General features: G+C 44.5%; 1 protein-coding gene across 6 annotated transcripts in view; it reads left to right on the forward strand.

Moving 5' to 3' along the window:
* Positions 1-27804, forward strand: part of PXYLP1 (2-phosphoxylose phosphatase 1) — a 160937-nt gene that overhangs the window by 131132 nt on the left and 2001 nt on the right. For all 6 annotated transcript variants that reach the window (XM_033957633.1, XM_033957634.1, XM_033957629.1 and 3 more), the window contains one exon: positions 19190-19329. In XM_033957633.1, the coding sequence (XP_033813524.1) occupies positions 19190-19329 (140 nt within the window). The remainder of the gene's footprint in view (positions 1-19189; positions 19330-27804) is intronic.

Genomic DNA, 27804 nt, shown 5'->3' on the forward strand with positions numbered 1-27804 from the left:
TTTTCTCCTGCTATCACTATGTCTCTGCTCCTGAGTATGCAAACTGAAAACCCACCTTTATCCTAGGACAAGCAGGCAGCATATTGTCACACGTAGGTGACATCAACCATGGAGCCTGGTATGGACAGTGTTAAACTCTTCATAAAGGCAGTTAATAAATTCCCATAAATAAATACCTTTACATTCCTCAACGCAGTCTTTCCAGAATCAAAGTTGAGGTATGTTTATATAGACAACGATGTAAAAAGTTACATTCCGCATGACAGATCTTTTCAGAATCAAAGTTGAGGTATGTTTATATAGACAACGATGTAAAAAGTTACATTCCGCATGACAGATCTTTTCAGAATCAAAGTTGAGGTATGTTTATATAGACAACGATGTAAAAAGTTACATTCCGCATGACAGATCTTTTCAGAATCAAAGTTGAGGTATGTTTATATAGAAAACGATATAGTTACATGCTGCATGACAAATCTTTCCAGAATCAAAGTTGAGATGTGTTTATATAGAAAACGATGTCAAAAAATTACACGCCACAGCTACTCATGATGTAAAAATTTAGGATTTTGGGATTTTTTTTTTTTTACTGTTAGCCCAATACATCTCATGAGCAAATATTGCACTTGAGGAAAACATCTCAAATTTATTGTATTGTATATTGGTTTTGTACAATGTGAGCTAGATGAAATCTCTTTAGGAAAGATGACTAGGTGACATTATTGTCACCTAGTCATCAAAAATTAAACATTAGGAGTAGGTGAAATTTTTGTAAGGGGGCTAGGAGAATACTGATTACCATACATTAGGTATTATAAAATAGAATATAAGAGGTTTTATATAAAATAGAATAGAAGAGATTTGATTAGTTAAGGATGCATTGCAGACTTCATTGTTGTGGAGTAAAAGATAAAGAAATGGAACTGAGAACCTAGCAAGCATGGTCAAAATCTGTGTTTTCCACTTAGAAGGTCTTTTACTGATGATGAATGAATGTTATAATAATAATAGCTTTATTTATATTCCGTTATACCTTTTCAGTTCAAGATGGTATACATCAAGAACAACAAGAGATACTGTAAGGACAGTGAGGTTACATCAGTTTGATTTGGGAAGGTGTGGAAGACAGTTGAGTGAACGGGGTGGTAGGGTAGGAAGAAGGAGCGTATAAGAAGAGGTAAGAGATGAGCGGAATTGTTGAATAAGTGGTTTTTTTAGTGATTTTATGAATGAATGATATGTTGGTGCATTCAGGATTAGGTCGCTTAAGGTGTTCCAAATCCCTGCTTGAAAGGAGAGTGTCCTGTTGAGGAATCTTTTCAATTTACATCCTTTGGGAGAAGGAAATGTGAACAGTAATGTTCTGTGAGAGAGGCGTAGTTTATGCTGTAGGGTGAGGTGTTTCAGGAGGTAGGTGGGTACGGTGCCGAGGAGGGTCTTGAAGCAAAGGCAACCAGATTTGAAGATTATTCTAGCCTTGATAGGTAGCCAGTGAAGTTTCTTGTAGTATGGGATGATGTGGTTGGATTTTTTTTCAAGCCAAATATTAGTTGGATGGCTGTGTTCTGGATGAGTCTCAGTTTCTTGATGGTTTTTTGTAAGATCCTAGGTAGATTATGTTGCAGTAGTCCAGTGAGCTCAGGACTAGAGACTGGACCAGCAGTCTGGATGATGTGAAAACGAAGTATGGTTTTAGTGTGCGTAGTTTCCATAATAAATGGAAGCATTTTTTTGATTAGGATGTTGGTATGGGCTTTGAGTGTCAGTTGCTGATCTAGGGTGACTCCTAGGATTTTGATGGTAGGGTTAATTGGGAAGTCCGTTCCATTTAGGTTGATAGCCGATTCTGTTGGTTTGTTTGTTGGGGAGGCCATAAATATTTTGGTCTTTTCCGGGTTTAGCTTTAGTTTGGAGTTTGTTGACCATTGTTTTACGTGGTTGATGACTGATGAGATGAAGTGTCTGGTTTCAGTTAACAGTGTAGAGATGGGGATGATGATCGTGATGTCATGATGTATGATTGGACATTCAGTTTGGAAAGTTCCTGGCCTAAGGAGGACATGTATAGGTTAAATAGGGTGCGGGATAAATGGAAGCCTTGGGGGATACCACAGGGATTGGTCTAGATCTGGGAATAGGTTTGCTCACTGGTGACTTGGTAGGATCTGTTTCTTAGGAAGCCTCTAAACCAGTTGAGTATGTGTTCTGAGATACCTATGGCGTCTAGCCGGTTGAGTAGGATGTCATGGTCCACCAGGTCAAAGGCGCTGCTGAGGTCAAATTGGAGTATTAGTTCGTGTTTCCCTGAGCTGAGTAGTTGTGCGATGTGATCAATGATGGAGGCTAAGGCTGTTTTGGTGCTGTGGTGTGAGCGGAATCCCGATTGGTATTCGTGAGGTAATGAGAATTTATCTAGGTAGTTCTTGTACATTCTCTCCGGAGGCTGAATGGATGGGATCTTGCATCTCTGATAGCTTCAGCTGCAGAGCAACTAAAAGATGATCCCTTCCCTTTGGGCTACCTGCCCGGGAGCTTCCTGCCATGCCCAGTTTGTTCCTGCAGCTTCACTGCTTGGTTTCATTTCCGTTAATTCTTTTTTATTTTTTTTCCGTGGGTTTGCCCACGTGCTGCGGATCAACTCTGTGAGAGTGATCCTTCAGCGGGAGATTGCAGACATTTTGAAGTTTGTCTGCTTCTGGAGGGTGCTCTGTAAGCCTGAAACTGCAGTAAGCCCTCTGGACAGCCTGCAGATTGAATCAGGTCTCCAGGTTCGGGAGCCATCTCCTGGTTCATCTGCAGAGGGGTAGAGCGCAGGCTGCTGCGGTTCCGAGGAGGTACGCTGGGATCTGAATTGTGCCACGTATCTTCCCTGATTTCCCTGAGGGGTCCTGGTTGTCATGATCTGAGGTGACAGGGAAGTTGAGGCGGCCAGAAGATCTGAAAAATCCAGTTTAATCAGCTCCTGAGGTAATGATCTCCTTATGCTTGCACTGTGTATTGCTGGCTGCCATTGAAATGCATTGCAGCACATGTCTCTGTGGTGTCTGTGAGTCACAGAGTTTGCTGATTTGGGGGGTCCTCAAATTGGGGTTTTGGGGGGTTTCCCCTGCATGCCCTGTTCCCCCACCTGTAAAATCCTAAAATCGCATTTTCCTGTGTTTTTAACGGCCGTTTTTCTGTAAAAATTGGCACCCACGGCAGCCATCTTGGATTTTCTTTAAAGTTTTTAAAACTATATTTTTTGGACTTAGAAGCTTTGTTTTTGCTCCAAACTCCACAGATGGCCACCTCAGGACAGGATGGCATGGATTTATGCCGTAAATATGGTGGATGGCTTGCGGTTTTGCAGCCGCGTATTTTGTACACCGTGGCCTGTAAGGGGCATAAACAGTGTGTGGATTCCGCAATATCCTCCAAAGAGGACCTGCTTTCCTCCGTTTCTGCCAGAGACGTTATTCCAGATGCCGGAATTGTGCAAGGAGGGTGTTTTCACAAAACGCAAGTGCAGTTCCAGGGAAAGTCTTATCGATCTTCAAACAATTTAAAATCTGAGTCCCGCTGATCGACTCAGGCCACCGAGGACTAATTTCCGCCAGAATTTGTGGATATGATATATCAGGCTTTCATGAGAAAGCGGGCTATGCCTGTGTCTCCCTATAAGACTGCAGTCTGTACAGCGTTTCGATTCCAGCATGTCAATCTGATCCTTGTTTGTACGCTTGAATGTCAGCAGCAGCTTGCTGCTATTGTCTTGGTACCTGCGCCACTTTCTAGGCCATTGCTGTCGTACGGCGCTTCGGCGGGTCCCGCTGACCAGTCTAGCGGATCTCGGGGATTCCCAGAACGCTGATTCTCACAATGTGGAAGAGTATCAGATGGTGCGCAGGCTAAGTCCAGTTGCCTTCCTGATCTTATCTCTGAATCCCTGCGGATATTGGGACTTGACTCAGACTCTGCAATTCAGACGGAGTGTTCGATCATGTGTTCTACGCACCCATTCTACGCTGCATTTCCAGCTCATGCGGACTCGGTAGAAATGCTCTTGGAGGTTGGGTGGTCCCAGAAGATCCCTTGAAGTGTGCTAGGGCCAGGGCTACATTGTATCCCATGGTTTCGTAATTTTCCAAGCGTCTAGTCCCGCCGAGGTGCATTTGGCAGTGGCTCAAACATACGTTCTTGCCCTAGGCTGGAGGGGTTGTCCTGAAAGATGTCCTGGACCGAAGACTAGATTTTGTTATGAAACGAGTGCGAGCTGCAGCGGCCACTTCCTCTGTGGCCTGAGCATGTTATACTGAACTTTGTCAGGTTCCTGTGGAGTTGTTCTTCGGGACCTCGGCTTCATGGTTGCTGGAGTGAATTATTTTGCAGCCGCAGTCTGTGATGTTTTGACCATGTTTGCTAAGCTGGGTGCTTCTTCAGGAGACTTATGGATTCAACAGTGGTCGGGTGATTCTTCATATATGTCTGTGCTGAGCAACTTACCCTTCCATGGTTTGCTCTTATTTGGCCAGGGTTTGGATGACCTGATGGTGAGTGTGCAGGGCTGTAAGCCTCAGGCACTTCCTGGATCTGGACCTCGTTCGTCCAGGGGGATGGAACATCCGATTTTTCGGCCCTCTTTGCGAATATCAGTATGCGCGGGTCGGCATTTCGGAGCGTCCTATAGACCTCGCTTTGGATGTGAAAAGTGCCAACAGCCTGCCATCTCTCGATCTTCTGTCCCTTCTAAGAAAACCTTATGACGTCGGGTCTCTGGCGAGGCCCCACCCCCCGAATCGGGGGGCGGCTTTCAGCCTTCCTTTCAGAATGGCTAAAGCCAACCTAAGACCCGTGGGTCCTAGCGATTTTAAAGGATCGTCTTCGCCTACAGTTCTTCCGGCTGCCGCCGGACTTCTTCCGGTCCTCTCCTGAGGGAAATCCGGACAGGGCCGGCAAGCTGCGCGCTACGGTGTGCCGGTTAATGGATTTGGTGGCCATGGAGTCCGTCCCACGGGGATGCCTTTGGCTCCAGGAGAAACTCGATTATCTTTCTCGTGCCAAAGAAGGATTTCGACAGCAGACCGATTCTGGACCTGTGAGCAGTGCACACATTTTGACGAGTTCTGCATTACGGCTGGACCCGGGGCGTTCTGTCCTAGCAGCGGGGGCATCCGGGGAGTTTTTGGCTTTCTTGGATTTCACGGAAGCGTGTCTCCACTTCCCGATATTCCCAGATTGGAGGTTCCTGAGGTTTCTTGTTCTTGGGAGGCATTTCCAGTTTGTGGCGCTCCCTTTCGGTTTGGCATCGGCGACCAGACTTTTACCAAGATCATGGTGGTGGTGGCTGCCCATCTGCGATCTCGGGGTGTCCTAGTGCTTCCATACCTCGACGACTGACTGATCAGAACTCCTTAGTGGAAGCAGGGTTGCTTGGCGGTTTGCCAAGTGGTGTCTTTGCTGGTACGTCTCGGATGGGTGCTCACTCTGAGGAAGAGTCACCTCATGCCGACCCAGGACTTGGAGTACCAAGTTTGAACCGGGTGTTTTTTTCCAGGATCCAGAAGACTTAAACTCAGGAGTGCGATTTGGGACATGTTAGCGGTCCTGACACCGACGGCCTGGCAGTACCTGCAGGTGTTGGGTCTCAAGGTGGCGACCATAGATGCAATCCTGTGGGCATGAGCTTGCCTGTGTCCTCTTCAGTTTTCACTTCTGGAGTGGTGGAATCCCCAGAGAGATGCACTGGGGGTGAAGCTGCCTTGGTTGGCAGCGGCGCACAGCAGTATGATGTGGTTGAACCCAGTCACTCTATCCACAGGACTCCCTCTGTGGGTCTTGGATTGGATGACCCTGACTGTGGACGCGAGTTTCTCTGGTTGGGGAGCGGTTTGCATGTCCGTCCCGGTCCAGGGCCACTGGACACTGTGAGAGAGCCGATGGTCGATCAATCGGCTGGAGCTACGAGTGATCCGGTTAATTCTGCTACAATTCCAAGGGAGTTACCCGAAAAGCTGTTCATGTGTTCTCAGATAATGTGATGGCTGTTGCGTCTACTGTCAAGGGGGCACGAGGAGTCCTCAGCTGGGATCGGAGGCTCAGATGCTCTTTGCTTGGGTGGAGAGTCATCTCTTGGCCTTATCTGCGGCCCATGTGGACAGCGTCGGAAACGTTCAGGCAGACTTACTCTGTCATCAGTCTCTGGACCAGGGAGAATGGTTCCTGTCAGGGCTGGCTTTCGAGGCAATAGTGCACTGCTGGGGTCGTCCCACCTTCGATCTGACGGCGTCATCAGTGGACCGAAATGCGAACAGATTTTTCAGCCGCCACCGAGAGGTTGGCAGCGTCGGACTCGACGCTCTGGTTCAACCTTGGCCCACAGCGGAACTCCTGTACATCTTTCCCCAATGGCCCATGATAGGGCGTGTTTTGTACCGGGTGTCCTCGCACAGGGGTCCAGTGATCCTTGTGGCTCCGGACTGGCCCAGTTGACCTTGGTACGCAGCCCTTGTGAGGTTGAGCTCCGGTACTGTCTGTGTCTTCCTTGCCTTCAGCGGTTACTCACGCAGGGACCATTTGCACTTCACGTTCCGGACCACTTTGGTCTTATAGCCAGGGGAATTTCCTCTGTGGTTATCACCATGCTCCTACTGAGCAAGCGGAATTCAACGGTCTCGGCCTACGTGTAAGCCTGGAGGTGTTTTCAGGCTTGTTGTAAGGGGCTTCGGGTGGTCCCTTTGGTGCCATCACTGGCTCAGGTTCTGGACTTCCTGCAGAATGGCCTCAAGAAGAGTCTGGTGGTCTTCTGTACATGTTCAGATTGTGGGACTCTCCTGTTTTGAGTCCCTCTTTATTCAGGGGTTCTCTGGCTTCTCACCCGGATGTTGTCTGGTTCTTGCAGGGGGCAGGGAGGCTGAGACCTCCCTTGCGGCTGCCTTGCCCATTGTGGAACCTGAATTTGGTCCTGCGCTCCCTGACTCGTCCGCCCTATAAACCCCTGGTTGAGATCTTTCTGAAAGATCTTAACATCAAGACCGTCTTCCTGGTGGTGGTCACTTCTGCACTGCAAGTGTCAGAGCTTCAGGCTTTGTCGTGCAGAGATCCTTTTCTTCGCATCACGGAGTATGCGGTGATTTTGAGGACTATGACTTCTTTTCTTCCAAAACTGGTTTCCTCTTTGCACATCACCAGGAAGTTCGGTTGCCAGCCTTGGTTCCTTCGGGTTCCAAGTCTCAGGATTGAGTTTTGCGGTCTCTGTATGTACGGTGTCTTCTTTTGAGATACCTCGAGGCCACTAATGTCTTCCGTACGATGGACCTTCTGTTTGTCCTGGCGGGCCCCGCGCTTTGGGGTCAGCCTGCTTCCAAGACTACTATTTGCGTTGGATACGAGTGGCCATTTCCGCAGCCTGTGTGGCAGCGGGGAAGAAGCCTCCCCTTGGAGTGAGGGCTCACTCTACCTGAGGACTGGCTTTCTCGTGAGCTGAATCTCGTGCGGTCTCGCCTGAGGAGCTTTATCAGGTGGCCCCGTGGGCTTCCTTTCATACCTTTTCCATGTTTTACAGGCTTGATGTGGTGGCTAAGGGTGCTACGGCCTTTGGCACTTCTGTTCTCGCGGCGGGCTAATTGGGCCCCCTGAGTTTTGGGACTCCTTTGAGACTGCTTTGATATGTCCCATCCATTCAGCCTCCATAGAGATTCTACAAGAATGGAAGATTAGGTTTCTTACCTCTGCTAATATTCCTTTTTGTAGATCTTCTCTGGAGGCTGAACCCCCGCCCATCTGTTTTGTCCGATTCGCAGGTTGCCTCTTCAGTAACGGGTAAGCTAGATTTCTGTCTTTGACCAGCCTCACTAAGAATTTCATGTGTATTCCCCTTCGTAAGGTTTAAGGGTTGGTGGGGGGTGCCCCTTCTGATTTTCAGGCTGTGTCCACGTTCCTGGATTTTCCTGGGTTTTGCAGTTTATAATGTTTACATTATGTGTTTGATTCCTGTTGGCCATTTTTGGCCGTAGTTTTTGGTATAATACGATATTGAGCAGAATTGACTGGTAGCAGGAGTTCCCGCGCCCTCTCTTTCTTTTCTTGTTTCCTGTTGTCCTAGGTCTCCATGACTTTTCTATTAATTGGGCATGCATGTCATGAAGCTCCCGGGCATGTAACCCAAAGGGGAGGGATCATCTTTTAGTTGCCCTGCAGCTGAAGCTATCGGAGATGCAAGATCCCATCCATGTCAGCCTCCAGAGAAGATCTACAAGAAGGAAGATTAGCAGAGGTAAGAAACCTAACCCTTTCATTCGTAAGGGCAGCATTGATTAGGCCTTCCATCACTTTGTTGAAGAGGGGGATGTTGACTACTGGTCTGTAGTTGGATGTTGTTGATATGGGGGGTCTTTGCAATTCTTTACAATGGGCGAGATGAGGATGTGGCCAAGATAGGTTGGGAATTTGCCATTTGCCATTAGATGAGAGATCCAATTGAAGAGCATGGCCTTGAAGGGGGTGGAGGCTGCTCTCATGATGGTGGGTAGGCAGTTATCTAGGTGGCTGAATGTTTTGGCGTATTTATTATAGAGCTTGAGAAATAGGAACCAGTTGTAGAGGGCTCAAAGTGGCTCCAGATCACGTCTACCGAGATTTGGGTCATGGTGAGTGGGTGTAGTTGTTGGGGGAGGTGGGAGTTGGACGGTGGAGTCTGGAAGGAAGTTCTGAGATTGAGGATTTTTGACTTGAAGTGAAGAGTGAAGTTTTCAGCTGTTGAAAGTTATGTGGAGGAGGATCTTTTGAGGTGATCGATTTCAAGAAGTGACTTGATTAATTTGAAAAGTTATTTATTGTTGGTAGTGAGGGATCCTATTTTGTTAGAGTATGTCGTTTTACCTTGGTGATTCTTTTGTACTCATTGATTTTGGATCTCCATATTGCTTTATCCTCTTCCCTCTTTGTTTTGTTCCAGGGCCTGTTTTATTAATATAGGTGCTTGCATTAATAAAATACTCCTTTTAGTCAAACTTCATTGTATAAAGTAGACACACAAAGTACCATAAGTTACTATGGTACTTTGTGTGTCCAAGTGCTTTGAAAATGAGCCCCTAAGCTCATTTTTCCTCATTTATCTCCTGTTGCTTCAGATCCAAACTTGGATTGAATTTATTTGGGTAGTGACTGCTGATAAACAAATGTGGATATGAATGAAATATGTTATTTACCCTTTCAGCTTAATGAAAAGGATTTTACCAGAGGTTGGCTTAGAAATTGCTTCTCTTCCTGTGAAAGAAATCTTTATGATTTATGCATGCGACTGTTTTAATTATTTAAAGTACATAAAAGAGAAATATGATTTTTTTTTTCCTGTCAATATAACATTTTTATTGAGCCTTTAGAAATAATAATTGTATTTTGTGTTGTTTATATTGACCATGTCTTTCTCCCCTTTTTTGTTTCTGTCTGGTGATTTATAGATTCCAATATCTTTTGATCTTTCAATGTGCTGTGTCATAAATATCTCCCCTTTTACAAAACCTTACCGCGGTTTTTAACACCAGCCACGGCAGTAGCAGCTCTGACACTGCCATGGCCAGCACTAAAAACCGCGCTAGTTTTGTAAAAGGGTCAGGTATATTTCTTACTGCAGTATATTAACAAAGTGCTAGTATGTTACCTCTAAGCTATTATAAGAAAATTCTAAATGCATTTTAATCTGTTTTATAAATTATTTATGTCATCAAGTTTTATTTCTTTGTGTAGTACATTCTGATAGCCACTTATTTTTCCTTTTTGACTATTAAAAGGACATAAGAACATAAGCAATGCCTCCACTGGGTCAGACCTGGGGTCCATCGTGCCCAGCAGCCCGCTCACGCGGCAGCCCAACAGGTCCAGGACCTGTGTAGTAATCCTCTATCTATACCTTTCTATCCCCTTTTTCAGCAGGAAATTGTTCAATCCTTTCTTAAATCCCGGTACCGTAATCTGCCCTATTACATCCTCTGGAAGCGCATTCCAGGTGTCCACCACACGTTGGGCAAAGAAGAACTTCCTAGCATTCGTTTTGAATCTGTCCCCTTTCAATTTTTCTGAATGCCCTCTTGTTCTTTTATTATTTGAAAGTTTGAAGATAAGCATGCAGCAAAAATGTCCCAAGAGTTAATGACCATCTTTTATTAACCAGAAGGCTCCAGAGGCTAATTAAGATTGCTGTTTGGTGAAATTAAAGAACAATTTATTCATTTAAGAATTTTTAATTGAATTTTCAGTGCAAATGCATATCATCTGATTGAGCTGAATGCCATGCATTAATCATACACTGTCAACACTCATTTAAATTGACAACTCTGGCCCAGAAATGAACTATATTTTCTATTTTCTCTTTCCTGAAAGGCCCTGTTGAATTTTATTAGAGAAAAAAAATCATGTAGCAAAATTTTCCTTCTTATCTTTTAGTGAGTAACTTCAAGTTATTGTAATAGCTCTACATGTTAATTAGAAAGTATCGGAATGTTTTACCTCAGGCCAGCCTGGTGGCCTAGTGGCAGTGGTACATACTAGAGAATGACATGGGGAAAAAATTTGTCCTCTTCCCCACGAGCTCTGTCCCCGTCTCCGCCCCATCCTGCAAACCATCTGATCCCATCCGCACAAGCCTCGAATAGAATATTTTATTAAAGTATAAAAATAAACAATATTCTGTATAATTTTCATTTTATAAATCAGAGTTCTGGCTGCTGAACTAGAGGAAGAGATCTTCCGCTGGCAGGGCTTTGTTTATAAATGTTTATCAACAGAGCTACTACTTTATCCTAAAGCAAAAAAAGAAAAGAAATAGAAATTTTTTTTCTACCTTTGTCGTCTGGTTTCCTTCCTTTCATCCACTGTCTTCCTTCTCTCTGCCTCTTCCATATGACATCTGCTCGATTTCTATGCCTCTATCAGAAACTGTCCACCTCACCCCTCCATCTCTTGCCCCATCCCCCCACCCCCATTGGTCTGGCACATATCTTCTTCCCTTCGCTCCCTCCATGGTCTGGCATCTCTGTCTTCTTCCCTTCCATCTCTCACTCCCTCTCCCAGATGGTTTTTAGCATCTCTGTCCTCCTTTCCTCTCCTCAGATCTGGTATGTCTCCTCAATCCAGCATGTGCCCTTTTTTCTTTATCTCCTCCTTCCATCCAGTATGTGCTCCCCTCTCTCTCTCCTTTCCAGTTCCCTTCAGCATCTGATCCACTCTCTCCCCTCCCCACTTCCATCCAGTGTCTATGCCTTCCTCTTTCTCCACATCCTTCCAGTGTCTGTTCCCCTCTCTCCTCCCCACTTCCATGCAGCGTCTGCTCCTCCCTCTCACTCCACTTCCCTTCAGTGTCTGCTCCCCTCACTCTCCTTCCCACTTCTGTCCAGTGTTTGTTCCTCCCTCTCCTACCCACTTCCATGCAGCGTCTGCTCCTCCCTCCTCTCCCCCTCTCTCTCTGCTTCCTTCCAGTATTTTCCCCTCTCTTCTACCCACTTCCATGCAGCATCTGTTCCCTACTCCTCCCCATTTCCCTTTCTGTTCTTCTCTCCCCCTCCCCCTCTCCCCTTCCCTTCAGCGTCCTTAGCACAGTCCAGCAGCCCCTTCCCGATCGCCACAGTCCAGGCATCTCTTCCCCTCATAGGGGCATCTCCCTCCCTTCCCCTCACCTTTGCTGGTGATTTTCAGTTCTCTCTCTGAGCGTCCCGAGTCTTTTCACAAATCATGTGCGCAGCAGTCTCAAAAACTCTCCTGACGCAACTTCCTGTTTCCGCCTGGGTGGCTCGCATCATAGGAGAAGTTTCAGGGCAGCTGCACACGCGATTTGTGAAAAAGCTCAGGCCGATCTGATAGAAAACTGAAAATCGCCAGCGAAGGTGAGGGGAGATGCCCCGACGAGGGGAGGAGATGCCCGGACTGCGGCGATCGGGAGGGAGGAGGCTGTTGGACCGTGTGATCATGAGGGCTGCTGTCCAGGAGGGGTGAGAAGTGAGGCAGTGTGCGCAAGATACTTAACTGCGGGGACAAGGCTATTCACCGCTCCTTGTCCCCGTACCCACGGCAACCAGTTTTTTCCTCCCCTTTCCGGTGGGTTATCCGCAGCTAGCTGCGGGTAACAGTCACCGTGTCGTTCTCTAGTACAGTGTTCTTTAACCTTTTTACACCTATGGATCGGCGGAAAAAAAAAATTATTTTGTGGACCGGCAAACTACTAGGACTGAAATTTCAAAACCCCGTTTCCGCCCCGCCCCCGCAAGCTCGGTCCTCGCAAACCATCTGATCCCATCCGAACAAGCCTCAGTTATGATTTTATATTGAATGTATTTTATTAAAGTATAAAAAGAAACAATATTTTGTACAATTGTCATTTTATAAATACAATTAATACAGAGCAAGGATCAACAAAACCTCTGTCTCCCCCTCCCCTTCACATATATCCCCTCTACTGTCAAGAAAACTGAATAAGCCAAATTATTACAGAATGCTACACAGAAATATCATGCTAACAGAATACCGCAGTCACACATAGCAGGAATAGGGTTAGGGAAATGTAGCTAGGGCAACTGCCCCCCTGGTCAGAGAGAGCCCTAAGCCACTGCCTGGACTTTGCAGTCCCCAGTTATGTCTAACACCAGCTCTAGCAGGATATATATTTCAAATCTGATATATTCTAATCACAAAATAGAAATAAAATTATTTGTTTCTACCTTTTGTTGTCTCTGGTTTCTGCTTTCATCTTCTTTTCACTCTCTTCCTTCCAGCGTCTACCCTCTCTGTCTCTTCAATCCAGCATCTGGCCCTTCCATCTACTGTCTTACCTCTCCCCCTTCCATATTATATTTGTCTTCTTTCTATGCCCCTTTCCATCCAGCCTATGCCCCCTGTCTCCTTTTTACATGATTCATTCCAGCTTCACTGCTCTCTTCATTTTTATCTCTCCTACACCAGATCTAGCATCTTTGTCCCTCTCAATTTCTCTGTTGACCCCCCTTCCCATCTCATTCCTGTCTCTCCCCTTCCCCTCCTCTAATCTCCCTGCCAGTTGTTTCCTTCCTTTTTTCTTCTCTTCCCTTCCCTTTCCCTCCTCCTCTCTCAGCAGCATCTCTCCTTCTCCCTCTCCAGGTCCAATAGCAGCTGTGCCTTTTTTCCCTTGCCCAGCAGCTTCCCAGACTCTTTTCCCTCCTCCTCTCCCAGCAGCATCTCTCCTTATCCTTCCCTCCAGGTCCGGTAGCAGCTGTCCCTTTTTTCCCTTGCCCAGTAGCTTCCCAGACTCCTTTCCCTCCTCCCCTCCCAGCAGCATCTCTCCTTCTCCCTTTCTAGGTCCAGTAGCAGCTGTCCCTTTTTTTCCCTTGCTCAGCAGCTTCCAGACTCCTTTCCCTCCTCCCCTCCCAGTAGCATCTCTCCTTATCCTTCCCTTCAGGTCCAGTAGCAGCTGACCCTTTTTTTTTTTTTTTTTTACCATGCCCAGCAGCTTCCCAGCCTTTAACAGTGTCTTTCTCCCCTCCCAGCAGCTCTCCTTACTTACCAGCGCAGCGATTCAGGAAGGCAGCCTCGGGTCCTTTGTTGGGTCGCGCCACCTCTGAGGAAAGAGGAAGTTGCATCATCAGAGGCGGCCGCGACTCAGCAAAAGCCCCAAGGCTGCCTTCCTAAATCGCTGTGCTGCTAAGTAAGGAGAGCTGTTGGGAGGGGAGAAAGCACACTGTCGGAAGCTCCCCATGATCTCTTCAGCCCTGCGTGGACTTCAGCTGTTGATATTGTCGGCCCTGCGTGGACCGGCAGGAAATTGCAGATGACCGGCACTAGTCCGCGGACCGTCAGTTGAAGAACAGTGCTCTAGTACATACTATAATGCAGTGGACATGGTTTCAATTCCCAGATCAAATCTGTTTCTTGTACCAATTGTAGATGCCATGGAAACAGCATTTTAAAGTACCTAGAGCAGTGTCTCTCAAACTTTTTTTTAGCTCTGGCACACTAAATGGAGAAAATGTTTTGCGGCACACTAAACGGAGCAAATGATTTTTGTGGTGCATTATAACTGAAATTTTAAAATTGCAAACCAACAAAAAATGAAATATCAGAGTTATTTATTTAAAGTTCTTTAAAATATGTATGGGTGATTGTAACAATGGTGAAACTAAAGTAAATAGAATAGAATTGCTAATTAATGCAACGGATGAGCTTGTTTTTGAGTACAAATTAGCTCAAAACGCGACTCAATAGTCAACAAGCAAACACGCATTTCATCATCCACCATCTGCAGTCATTCTCTTTCTTTTAGATTTAATTTCTGTCAGAGCTGAAAATCCAAGTTCGCAAAGATAAGAACCAAACGATAACAAAGTCTGATGTTTGTCTGGGTGGTTGTATCCTTACAAACATAGGGCTCCTTTAACAAAGGCGTGCTAGCCGCTACCCCCTTCTTTAAAGAGCACGGGTCCAAGCACCGAGCCCTGCGGCACCCCACTGGTGACACTCGGACTGGAAGAGCGTCACCAGTGGGGTGCCGCAGGGCTCGGTGCTTGGACCCGTGCTCTTTAACATCTTTATAAATGATCTGGACATAGGTACGATGAGCGAGGTGATTAAATTTGCGGATGATACGAAGTTATTCAGAGAAGTAAAGATGCAGGGGGATTGTGAAGATCTGCAACATGACATAATCAAGCTCGAGGAATGGGCATTGAAAATAGGAGACTGAGAGGAGACATGATTGAAACATTCAAGATACACTCGCAAACCAGTGCACTCGTAAACCGAGGTACCACTGTATACCACATCTAGCGCTCTCCCTCTATCCAATTCTCTGGTCACCCAGACAAAGAAATTGATCATATTTGACTGACAAGACCTGCCTCTAGTGAATCCATGTTGCCTAGGGTCCTTTAATCTCTCTCTGCAATATAAATTCATGCCACAGGAGTCAGAGATTTGAACATAAGGATGTCTTCTTCTTTTTTTTGGTGAAAGATATCAGCAACCGGGAGTGAGAGTAACCTTATTGCTTTGTATGACTCTTCACATAAAGTTTTAATGGCGAGACAGAATGGCAACAAATTTTAATGCTTGTCGAGCTGTTTTCAATATACCAAAGATGGAGTAAAGATAGTCGTGTCCTGACTTCTTATACACAGCCAAAGTTGGTAAAGAACTACAATTGCTAACAAGGGAGGTATTGATTTGTATGACTGGCATGCTGGAAAATCTGAAATTTAATTCCAAGGAAAGAAATATTATTGGACTCTGTTCACTTGATCCTTTGATATAGCAGTAATGAATGCTTGGTGTTTATATAGGATCATGTTGCCAAAGGTTGTGGTAAGAGCGGTTAACGTAGCTGGTTTTAAGAAAGGTTTAGACAATATCCTGGAGGAAAAGTCCATAGTTTGTTATTGAAACAGACATGGACGAATCAACTGCTTGTTCTGGATCAGTACATGGAATGCTGCTTCTATTTGGGTTTTTGCCAAGTACTAATGACCCGGATTGACCACCATTCTGACAGGCTACTGGGCTAAATGGATTATTGGTCTGACCCAGTAAGGCTATATTATGTTCTTATATTTGGAAAGATTTCCGTAGACAGAAGGAGTTCAGGTAGCACAGGGGTGCCCACACTTTTTGGGCTTGCGAGCTACTTTTAAAATGCCAAGTCAAAATGATCTACCAACAGTAAAATTAAAAAAAAACACAAAGCACACTGTACACTAAGAAAATGTTAATTATCATTCCTATTCCGGGGTTTTTTCAAAGAAGTCAAGGCAGATGACTCTATGCACTGTCACCTCAGTAACAATCATACAAAGATGGACAAATACACCCCCCTCCCTTTTTACTAAACCACAATAGCAGTTTTTAGTGCAGGGAGCTGCGCTGAATGCCCAGCGCTGCACTCGACGCACATAGGCTCCCTGCACTAAAAACCGCTATTGCAGTTTAGTAAAAGGGAGCCATAGTGCAAAATATAGACATCAGGTATAAATTCTCAAAATGGACACATTTTGATCACTAAATTGAAAATAAAATCATTTTTCCTACCTTTGTTGGCTGGTGATTTCATAAGTCTCTGGTTGCACTTTCTTCTTCTGACTGTGCATCCAATCTTTCTTCCCTTCTTTCAGCCTGTATGCTTCCTCTCCTCCAGACCTCATTCCCTCCCCCAACTCTTTCTTCCTCTCTCCCTGCGCTTTCTTTCTCCCTGTCTCCCTTTCTTTTTTTCTCTCTTCATGCCCCCTTTATTTTTTTCTGTTTCCCTTCTTTCCTTGTATCTCCCTAACTGCCCCCTTTCTTTCTTTCTCCCTGCCCTCCCCTAAGCTACTGCCACCGCCATCGGGGAACAGGCCCCCAAGCCACCGCTGCCATCGGGTAACAGGCCCTAAAGCTGCCGCCACTGCCCCAAGCTCTCCCTGCTGCCCTGTGTCGGGCCGACCAGCATTCCTCTTCCCAACGTCAATTCTGCCGTCGGAGAGAAAGTTCTGGCCCAGCCAGGCAGCAATTGGCTGGCCCGAACTTCCTCTCCAACGGCAGAATTGACGCCGGGGAGAGGAAGGCTGATCGGCCCAGTAAATCGCCAAGGCAAAGTGAGTCTATCACAGAGCCAGGGATGGGCTCCGCGATCGACTCACTTTGCCTTGGCGATCTACCAGTCGATCGCGATCGACCTATTGGGCACCCCTGAGGTAGCACATTGTGGTATCGTATCTTAGTATCAATTTATCATATGTGAGCAACCATCAATTACCATACTGCCAGCTGAATTGTCCATGTGATATTGGGGCAGTTGTTGGTAGTATAACCATGTACTACTATAATTTTAGTGGCATAATAGCAGTTAGTACTGTTAGCAGCTAACAGCGACATATGTAATTCAGTAGTCACTAGTGAACACGTTGTTTAGGAAGAGTGTTTGAGGGTTTCATTTATTAGTGAAAATGGTGCAGTAACCAAAAGAGGATAAGAACTCGTTCCATAGGTGATGGTTTTTATAACTTGCTTTTTATTATTTCTTATAATTCTGATTATCATAGCTATGAGCTCCTTTTACTAAGCCAGGTTATGGCATTAACACGCAGAATAGCGTGTGCTAAATTACCGTGCGTGCTAGATGCTAACGCCAGCATTGAGCTGGCTTTAGTTCTAGCTGCGTAGCACGGGTTTAACGTGCACTAAAATGCTGTGTGCGCTAAAAACGCTAACGCAGCTTAGTAAAGGGAGCCCTATAAAACACACGAAGAGGGTCAAAGTACAAAGGACCAAAACATACAAGAAAAATGCACAGAGGGCCTAAAAAAACTAGGACTCATCTTTATTGACCCAACACGAGTCATGTTTTAGTGTACAACACCTGCATCAGGGTTCAAAAGTGAGTACTCAGATGTGAACTCACACAAATAAACAGCAAATTGAGCATAAATGCCGATAATGTCAAGTGAATCTCTGATTCTCAGTAGCAAGGCGTGAGAGTGTAGGGTCAATAAAAACAAATCCTAGTTTCTAGAAGCCCTTTAGAGGAAATTCTGTAAGAGGCGCCTAACTTAATTAGTACATTGGCTTCAATTATGAGCTTTAACAAGCTCATAAATGAAAAAAAAAAATTGGGCTGTACATCGATTAAAATTTGTAATCACACGAGTAATCGCGTAAAGCATTCCCTCACATTTACTCCTGTGTGGGGATAGGTTAGTGTTGGTAGTGTGTGTGTGTGGGGGGGGGGGGGGGGGGTTTGTTGTGAAGGTATGACCTGGAGGGTAAAAGATACAGGAGAAGCCAAAAGGAAACCATCAGTAAGTGGAATAGTTTCTCTAATAGAGTGACCCTGGGCAAGTCACTTAATCCCCCCATTACATTAGATAGATTGTAAGTCTGCCAGAACAGACAGGGAAATATGCTTGAGTACCTGAATAGATTAATGTAAACCGTTATGATCTCCCCTGGGAGAACGGTATAGAAAATTGAATAAATAAATAAATGTACTGGATTACTTGTTTTGTGGAGAGCATATCTGGAACCCTTAATCCAAAATAGATTAGTTTTTTAACCTAATGTATCTTTTCACCCCCCATACCCAAATTTTATCCCATTGTACTAAATATTCAGTTATTTTGCTCAGGGCCACTGCAAAAGTGTTAGGCAACCTAGACAAAACTTCAGTCTTGTGCCCTCCTCCCAATTAACGTTTTTACTCCTAACAAACGATGAACCTTAATTAAGCTCAGGAATCATAATCATCTAACAGCATTGCTCCCAGAACAATCCTATGAACATCATACTTTTAAATGTTAAACTTTGGAACTTGCCTTCATTATGCATTTACTTGAAAAAAAAAATCAGTGGCCATTTACAAGTATAAATGGGCTATTTGAAAACTGTCAAAAAAATAACATATTTTAAAACTGTCCGTTATTCATGCAGGTAAAAATACATGCTGATGGTTCTTTGTATTGCTTTGTCAGCTGCCTTCCAGAAGGTGCTGCCCTAGGTGACCACCTAAGTTTGTCTAGTAGTTGGGCCAGCCCTGATTTTGTTCCCAGACAGATAGTTATTCTTGATCACTTATGTATAATTCTTTTCTTACTCCCATTTAATTAGAAAACTAATTATTCTCTTTCAACCAGGTTTCCTAGATAATTTCTGAGTGACAATTGTTTGAGGGGGTTACAGTAGCATGGGCAGCAGCTCTGATCAGTAAGGGTTTTCCATACCTATTTGCTAGATGCCAGTTGTAACTGATTTGAACTTGGTGCCTAAAAATATCCTGTACTTCAGCACTTCATCCAAATGCATTTTCTAATTCATGTTATTTAATAAGGGGGATCTAATACACTGCACACTGTGTACATTTTGTATGAGACTAGAGACCACCAACAAAAATGGCATGAAATACAGGTAGATGACAGAGCAGGTATCTTTCCTAATATTGTAACATTGCAAGACTTCTAAAGAATAGGATTTCATCCCAAATTGTAGTTTAGTTCTGTGATTAGAAATTAGAGAGAGAATACCTGAAGCCTTGGAAAGGTCTGTGTTCATTTCAGGAAGTGTTATTAATCTGCATAAGTGAAATGTTTGTATTAATTTCTGTTTAATAATGTGATACAGGTACTGTATATCTTTTGTTGATATATTTTGATATTTGAGTACTCTAAGTTGATAGATGCTCTAATTAATCTTTAACTTTAGTATATTGATAAAGATTTTCTTGTTTGTCTAGGAAGCCTTCCCATCCTCATCTGGAAGCTTTTATCAGTCATATGTTCAAAGGATCAGAAGCTCAAATGGATGGTACCTTAAGCAGCCTTCCACGTTACCCCAGTCATTCATTGTGTGAAATGGGAGAACTCACACAGACAGGTATTGCACTTTATAATAGTTTCAAATTTTCTCCATTGATGAATAGAATGAATCAGCCATAGATAACACTCTGAGCTGAAGAGGTCCAAATCCATCTTTGATTTGATAGATTTATCACCTAAACAGTAACTACACTAAACACTAAAACCAATTCTATTATTTCTAATATGTCCACTCTTGCATATGATGTTGTATTTTTAGTCAACTGTACATTGTAATTCGCTGTATTTTAAGAATCTGCATATTGTAACTCACTGATTGTCTGCATATTGTAATTCGCTGATTGTCCAGCTCTCTTCAATGTGAACCACCTAGAAGTCACATGACTATGGCGGTATCTACTATAATAAAACACTAAGCATGCATGCGCACTCTTACCGCGTGTTCCATGATCCATATGTCTGTGGCCGGCAAGAGTGCGCATGCGTGCTTACAACAACCCCCACACTCGCGGCAGCAGAACCCAAAGTGAATCGCGGATCCAAACAGCCCTGGCAGCTGAACTAAATAGCGGCCCCACACACTACTCATGCCCTAAGTTAATCGAGGCCCAACACACTACTCCTGCCCTTACAAAGGTTCCCCCCAAAGCGAAATGTGATGGCAGCTGACCGCAAAGTGAATCGCGCTCCCACACACTGCTCCCCAGGACTGTCTAATGCAGCAGTGCTGTGGCAATTGTGGGGTTAAGTGCCCACATTTCAGCGCTGATTTTAAGGGAGGTGTGGGGAAGCGTTTGCACCTCACCTAAGCGCTTCCCAGCACCTGCCTGCACTCGCACACAGCAGCAGCAGGGCCGTCGTCGAAGGGAGCACAAAACATGGCAGAAATTGAGAGTAATCAACGATTCCTCTTGCTTCTCACCTCAGAGTCCAGGCTCCCGGTTGATAGCGAAAAGGTGGAGCAAGGAGACCACAATCACTGTAATCGCGAGTTCGGGGCATTAACGAGCAGGATTGCCATGGAAACCCAACTGGCATAACAAAAATGATGCAGTCGCAAGGGTCAGTGAAAGGGGATCAGGAGCGACATGCACAGCAGGGGCTTAGAGGACAAGAGAGCTGCAGTTGGAGAGACTGAGGAAGGGAGTGTTCAGATAAAGAAGAACTGAGACTGAAGAAGGAATAAAAAAAAAAAATGAGACACCTACAGGGAAACACAGGATCAGGAGCATACAGAGAAAACAGGAAAGCATAGAGGTTTGCAGGAATCAGGAACATATAGAGAAAGGAGAGCAGAGACCCCTGCAAGATGAGAAAAAGAGCAAAGAGACTGGGGATGAGAAAAAGCAGAGATGCTTGCAGGGAGAAAAAGTGAGGCAGTAATGTTACAGCTGGAGAGTGCAGAGTGAGGAAGAAAGCAGAGACAGCGCTACACAGGGAAATGGAGGGGAGAGAGACAGAAAGAAAAAGACAGACAGACATATATTCTAGCACCCGTTAATGTAACGGGCTTAACGACTAGTAGAAGAATAAAGTTATTATTATCTTATTTTCTGAACTCAAACGCTAGGTCTTCCTTTGCTGTTGCTGCATCATGAGGTCTCTTTGGGGAAAGTTATCAAACTGTGTACGGCTCTAAGTCAAATTATTTATCCCTTAATGAATGTTAAAGGGTATTAATGTGACTTAATTATCACTTCATTGTTAATTTGTCACCACCGGCTACATAGTAATGATATGCAAAAAATGCAATAAGTGTAAAGCTGCTCATTACCCTATGTATTTTCTATAACATAACTTGCAGTAAACACCACAAGAGATGTTATAACTGGAAAATTTAGCCTCTCAAAAAGCTGGGGTTATTTTATTGTCCCAGGACTTCAGTACTGTCCCCCTGCAGTGCCTAAACCCCCTCCATCACAGATCCCATCTCAATCAGACCTTCATCTCCCAAAGGACCCCTCTTCGGATATCTACCTGCTCATTCCTGGTGATATAGTGGTCCTTGGTATGAATGAGTTCCAGTTATTCCAGCTGGTACAATCCTTTGTGATATTGTAATATTGCTAATTTTGCAGGTACTCCAAAAAATCTTTCTAGATTGCGTATCATCCAGAATGCAGCTGTACGACTTATATTTGGTCTAAAAAAGTTTGACTATGTTACTCTTTTTTATTGTGAGCTACACTGGTTCCCTGTTGAGGCTTATGTGATATTTATGTTTGGATGGATCTGTTATAAAGTCTCAACTGGTTTAGTACCCAATTATCTTATAGATTGATTTATTTTTGCAAATTCAATGCGTTCCTGAAGTTCACATACTTTTTTGTTTTCCCATCAGTTAAAGGTTGTAAATTTAGAAAGTACCATCAACATCTTTTGTTCCATCAGCTTCTTTGAATAAGGCACTAAACTACCGATATTTACCTCTGCTTCTTACCAACATTTTAGGAAACAATTGAAAGCATATTTGTTTTCCAGATTTTTAGGGAACTGAAATATTTTATTCAACTGCCTGCTTATTTAACTTTTTGTAAACCACATAGAACTTAATGGCAATGCGGTATAGAAATTGATTTTTATTTGTCTCCTAAGCTCATTTTAAATTCTTTCTGAGTGGATAAGTTAATGGTGAGGAAAAATAATTATCCCAGGACAAGCAGTCAGCATATTCTCAACATATGGGTGACGTCATCCACGGAGCTCTCTGGATGACGTCACCCATATGTTGAGAATATCTGCCTGCTGCCCCTGGATAATACCTGTTATGGTAAGTAAATGTGCTTTATCCCAGGACAAGCAGGCAACATATTCTCAACATATGGGTGACGTCATCCACAAGTTGAGAATATCTGCCTGCTATCCCTGGCTAACACCTGTTATGGTAAGTAACTGTGCTTTATCCCAGGACATTTGAGGCATCCTTTATACTGTTTCTATTATCTCTTATTCTTCCAACACTCACTACCATATACAGTCCAATCACACAGAAGAACGTTTACAGTGCCAATGGGGTATCAGATTAGCCTCCAAGCAACATAGCTTGGAGGGTAATCTGGGTGCCCCGGAGGCACATATCTTACTATTTTTATTATGTTTCTTTTCGTCACTTTTTTATTTTTTATCTTTTGGTCTTACTTTATAACTTTCATTCTTATATATAAATAATTCCATAAATATTTTCTTTCAATAAATACTTTTTTTCAGTGGTTGAATAATTAAATATTTCACTTAGCTTAATTTAGCTTTGTTTAGCTTTCAGCCATTGCTATAGATCCCCTCAGCCAACGCGTTTCGCTTTCTTTCTTAAGGCGGTGGGGAGGCTGTTTCCTTTCACATCACTCATACAGCTGTCGGCTCTCTTTGGAGAAGAAAAAATTGGAAGCTTTAGAGAACAATATTCGGGTTAATAACTTGCGTTTAATTAATTTTCCAAAAATTTTATCAATCTCACCACGAGATATGATAAAGCAATACTTTCTGGAAATTCTTAAAATACCTGAGAATTCTTTACCACCTCTCACAAGGGTATATTATTAGTTTGGCTTTAGTATGATCTTTAACATATAATGCCACTCCCCCTCCTTTTCTTCCTACCCTGTTTTTCCTGAACAAAATATAGCCCAGTATAACTACATCCCAGTCATGATACTCTGTGAGCCATGTCTCTGTGATTGCTCATGTTCTTCCATCACAGCTTCTAAATACAGAATCTTGTTTCCCATACGTTAAGCATTAGTATACTGCTTTCCAGACATTAGCTCCTTTTTCCATCCATGTAGAGGTATTCAGTGATTTACTTACCTGAGGGCTTATACACACATGGGGGCTTTAATCATTCTACCCCATCACTTCTAGTTTAAAGCCCTGTTCAGTAGATTAGCCAGCCTGCCGCTGAAGACACTTCTTCCCAACTTTGATAATCAATACTCTCTCCTTTACTATTCAATATCTACCTGGCCCCTTTACTTACTTTATGCCAATCTATCGGTCTTATCACCTACACGGATGATATCCTGATTATCCATCCCATCAACGCATCAAATCCCAATGACATTAATCTCATCAACTCAAAATTAGACAAGATCAGCCAATGGCTCTGTGATAATATGCTCTCATTAAGTACCTCCAAACCAACTGTCTTCTCTTTCCATGGTGGTGTCACAGTAATGGCATGAGCTGCTTGTGTTTGCCACATGGAAGCCAACTCCCTCTGCACTGGTTCCCTGATCTGCTCCTGGATTGACACACAGGTACCATGATAGACGTCAATAAAGTAGGTGCCAAGGGGTGTCAAGGTGTTGGTGACCTCGATGACAAGGCACACCTCTGAGGTATGACCATCTGCAGGGAAGGAGAGGGGATTTCTGGACGATGATGCTTGGAGTGCGTCAATGGAGTTGACGTCCGAGAAAACTCAGACCTTAGCACTTCTTAGCTTTCTTAGTAGGTATCCTTGATGGCGGCAAAGAAGACAAAAACAAAATTGAGTGGGGTGTCGGTGCTGGTACAGGCTTCAATACGATGTTGGTCTCTCAGCTTTAGGGTCAGAGATGAAAGATATCCTCAATCTTTCCGACAACAATCCAAAATGTTTTTATGCTGGAGTCATCTAGCCTTCAAGGATCTTTTTTGCAGCTGGCAGCACTGCTTACAGGATTCCATCCAATCATCAGGGCCCAGACATTGGAGGCACCAATTGTGCGGATCAGTGCATTGAGAGGACCACTTAAACCCACTTAGAAGGCTTGGACATCAAAGGGAAAATGGCTGATGCAAAGTCAAAGGACTCACTTGGTCCAAGGAAGGTCGAGTAGACCATATACTGAAAAATGGTTGATTCTTCCAGCCTAAAAACAGGCTCCACAGGGACAAAAGGCCCAAAAAATGAAAATGGAAAAAATTAAAAGAAAATAAAGAATAAGATTAAAATTTGGAAAGAAAAACAAAATACTGAAGAAAATAAGGATGAGAAGGCACAAATAAAGGATAAAGTTTGACAACTTTGGAGTAGCTCCAAAAGTACAATTTCTCAGTTCCAAATAAAATTGAGAACTGATGGTCCCATGAGCCAACGTTGGTCAAGAAGGCACTGGCGCACACATGGTAAGGGAGATCTTGAGACTTCTGAAGAAGGTTAAATTGACAGTACACTTTTGTATTCTCTGTACCAGCGCTCCATGGATGATGTCACCCATCTGTGAGAATATACTCTGTTTATCCGGGGATAAGAACTGTTTTCTAATTCATGGCCAGTGATCTTTTTGAATTTTACACATTAACATTTGGTTACCTTTTTGTTTTTGACTGGGATCTTTTTCTTCCATGTGGAGTTTTTTCTTCCAGCCCTTTTTCTGGTTTATGGGGCCAATGAGAATAACTGGGACTCTTTTTGTAGAGGTTGATCCCTATCGTTTTTGTGTGGATCCCCTTTGGAGTTTTGAGGTCCATTTTATAATTCCCTCCCACCCCCCCTTTTATGAAGCCACGTTAGGCTTCTTTATTGCTAGCTGTGGCGGTATTAGCTCTGATGCTAATAGAATTCCTATGAGCGTCGGAGCTAATACCGGTACCACCGTGGCTTGTGATAAAAAAGCCTAATGTGGCTTCGTATAAGAGAGGGTTAGAAACATAGAAACATAGAAGATGATGGCAGATAAGGGCCATAGCCCATCAGGTCTGCCCACTCTACTGATCCACCCCCAAGTCTACTATCCTAGGGATCCCACTCTTGGTGACAGGTTCCCTTGGCTTAACCCTCTAAGGGATCCCACATGGGCATCCCATTTGCTCTTAAATTCTTGCACGCTGTTTGCCTCGATCACCTGCACCGGGAGCTCGTTCCAAGGATCAACCACTCTCTCGGTGAAGAAATATTTCCTGGTGTCGCCATGAAATTTCCCGCCCCTGAGTTTGAGCGGATGCCCTCTTGTGGCTGAGGGTCCTTTGAGAAAGAGAATCTCTTCTTCCATCTCGATACGGCCGGTAATATACTTAAACGTCTCGATCATGTCTCCTCTCTCCCTACGTTCCTCGAGTGAGTACAGCCGCAAATTTTTCAGCCTATCCTCGTACGATAGGTCCTTGAGCCCCAAGACCATCCTGGACCTGGTACTTACGAACGGGGAAAGCGTCTCGGAGGTCTCGGTGGGAGAAACGCTAGCCACCAGTGATCATAACATGGTATGGTTTAACCTTAAGAAAGGCTTCCCTAGATCACAAACAAAAACAAGGGTACTCAATTTCCGGGGCACTGACTTCGCACGCATGGGAGATTTCGTCCATCAGAAGCTGCAGGTTCAAGAAGTAACTGATAATGTGGAAGCTATGTGGTCAACCTTGAAATCGACTCTTCACGAGGCAACTATCCGCTACATAAAATCGGTAACTAAACAACAAAGAAAAAAGAAACCCCAATGGTTCACTGATGAGGTCTTGTACCTCGTCAAGGAGAAGAAAAGAGCATTTCTCTCATACAAACGCACCGGGGAAAAGGAAGCAAACATTGAATACAGGACAAAGTCTACAGCGGTCAAAACAGCAGTCAGGGAGGCCAAGCTTCAAATGGAAGAAACTCTAGTGAAGAACATTAAGAAAGGGGACAAATCCTTCTTCAGGTACATTAGCGACAGGAAAAAGAACACAAACGGGATAACACGCCTTAGAACGCCAGACGGGGATTATGTGGAAACAGATTCCGATAAAGCCAAACTACTGAATGATTACTTCTGTTCAGTCTTTACCTGTGAGGCACCAGGGCACGGGCCACGGCTGGAAACAAAGCAAAGCATGGAAGACCCATTTCAGAATTTTGAGTTCACAACTGCTGATGTTTACAGAGAACTGTCAAGACTCAAGGTGAACAAAGCCATGGGACCGGACAATTTGCACCCAAGAGTGCTCAGAGAGCTATGCGATGTTCTGGCAAAACCGTTTGCCATGCTCTTCAATCTCTCCCTAAGTACGGGGAGAGTCCCCCTGGACTGGAAAACAGCTAACGTCGTTCCTCTGCACAAAAAGGGTTGCAGAGCAGAGCCTGCGAATTACAGACCGGTGAGTCTCACATCAATAGTGTGTAAACTCATGGAAACTCTACTTAAAGGTAAATTAGACACGGTATTGGATGAGGGGAATCTAAGGGATCCCTGCCAACATGGATTCACTAGGGGCAGGTCATGCCAATCCAATCTTATCAGCTTCTTTGATTGGGTGACAGGAAAGCTAGACTCGGGAGAGTCTCTGGACATAGTGTACTTGGATTTCAGTAAAGCTTTTGACAGTGTCCCACACCGTAGACTATTAAACAAGATGAAATCGATGGGGTTAGGTGAGAAACTAACTGCATGGGTCAATGATTGGCTGAGTGGAAGACTTCAGAGGGTGATGGTCAACGGCACCCTCTCTGAGACTTCGGAGGTGACCAGCGGAGTGCCGCAGGGCTCAGTCCTGGGACCATCCCTTTTCAACATATTCATAAGGGACTTGACCCGAGGGCTTCAGGGTAAAGTAGCACTGTTTGCCGACGATGCCAAACTGTGTAATACAGTAAGCGAAAGCAATCTCAAGGATAGCATGACGCATGATCTGATCACGTTGGAAAACTGGTCCTCGATATGGCAGCTGGGCTTCAATGCTAAGAAGTGTAAGGTCATGCATCTCGGCAGCAGAAATCCATGCAGAACATACACCTTGAATGGAGAAACACTAGCTAGGACTTCAGAAGAACGGGACTTGGGAGTAATCATCAGTGCAGACATGAAGGCTGCCAAACAGGTAGAGAAGGCCTCATCCAAGGCAAGGCAAATGATGGGATGTATCAATAGAAGCTTCGTTAGCCGCAAACCTGAAGTCATAATGCCACTTTACAGAACCATGGTGAGACCTCATCTGGAATACTGTGTGCAATTCTGGAGGCCACATTACCGTAAAGATGTGCTTCGAGCTGAGTCAGTCCAGCGGATGGCCACTAGGATGGTCTCCGGACTCAAGGGTCTCTCATACGAAGAAAGACTGGGCAAATTGCAGCTCTATACTCTCGAAGAGCGCAGGGAAAGGGGTGACATGATAGAGACATTTAAGTACGTCACAGGTCGTGTCGAGGTGGAAAATGACATATTCTTTCCCAAGGGACCCTCGGTCACAAGGGGGCACCCGCTCAAACTCAGAGGAGGGAAATTTAGTGGTGACACCAGGAAGTATTTCTTCACAGAAAGGGTGGTGGATCAGTGGAACAAACTTCCGGAGCAGGTGATCAGAGCCACCAGCGTGCTCGACTTTAAGAATAAATGGGACATCCACGTGGGATCCCTGCGAGGGTCGAGTTAAGGAGCTGGGTCATTAGCACTCAGACTTAATGGGGTGGGTCAGTAGAGTGGGCAGACTTGGTGGGCTGTAGCCCTTTTCTGCCGTCATCTTTCTATGTTTCTATGTTTCTATCCTGGTGGCCATCCGTTGCACTGACTCTACTCTCAACACATCTTTTCGGTAGTGTGGCCTCCAGAATTGCACACAGTATTCCAAATGAGGCCTCACC

Source organism: Geotrypetes seraphini, chromosome 9 (genome assembly GCF_902459505.1).
Source record: "Geotrypetes seraphini chromosome 9, aGeoSer1.1, whole genome shotgun sequence".
NCBI classification, from domain to species: Eukaryota; Metazoa; Chordata; class Amphibia; order Gymnophiona; family Dermophiidae; genus Geotrypetes; species Geotrypetes seraphini.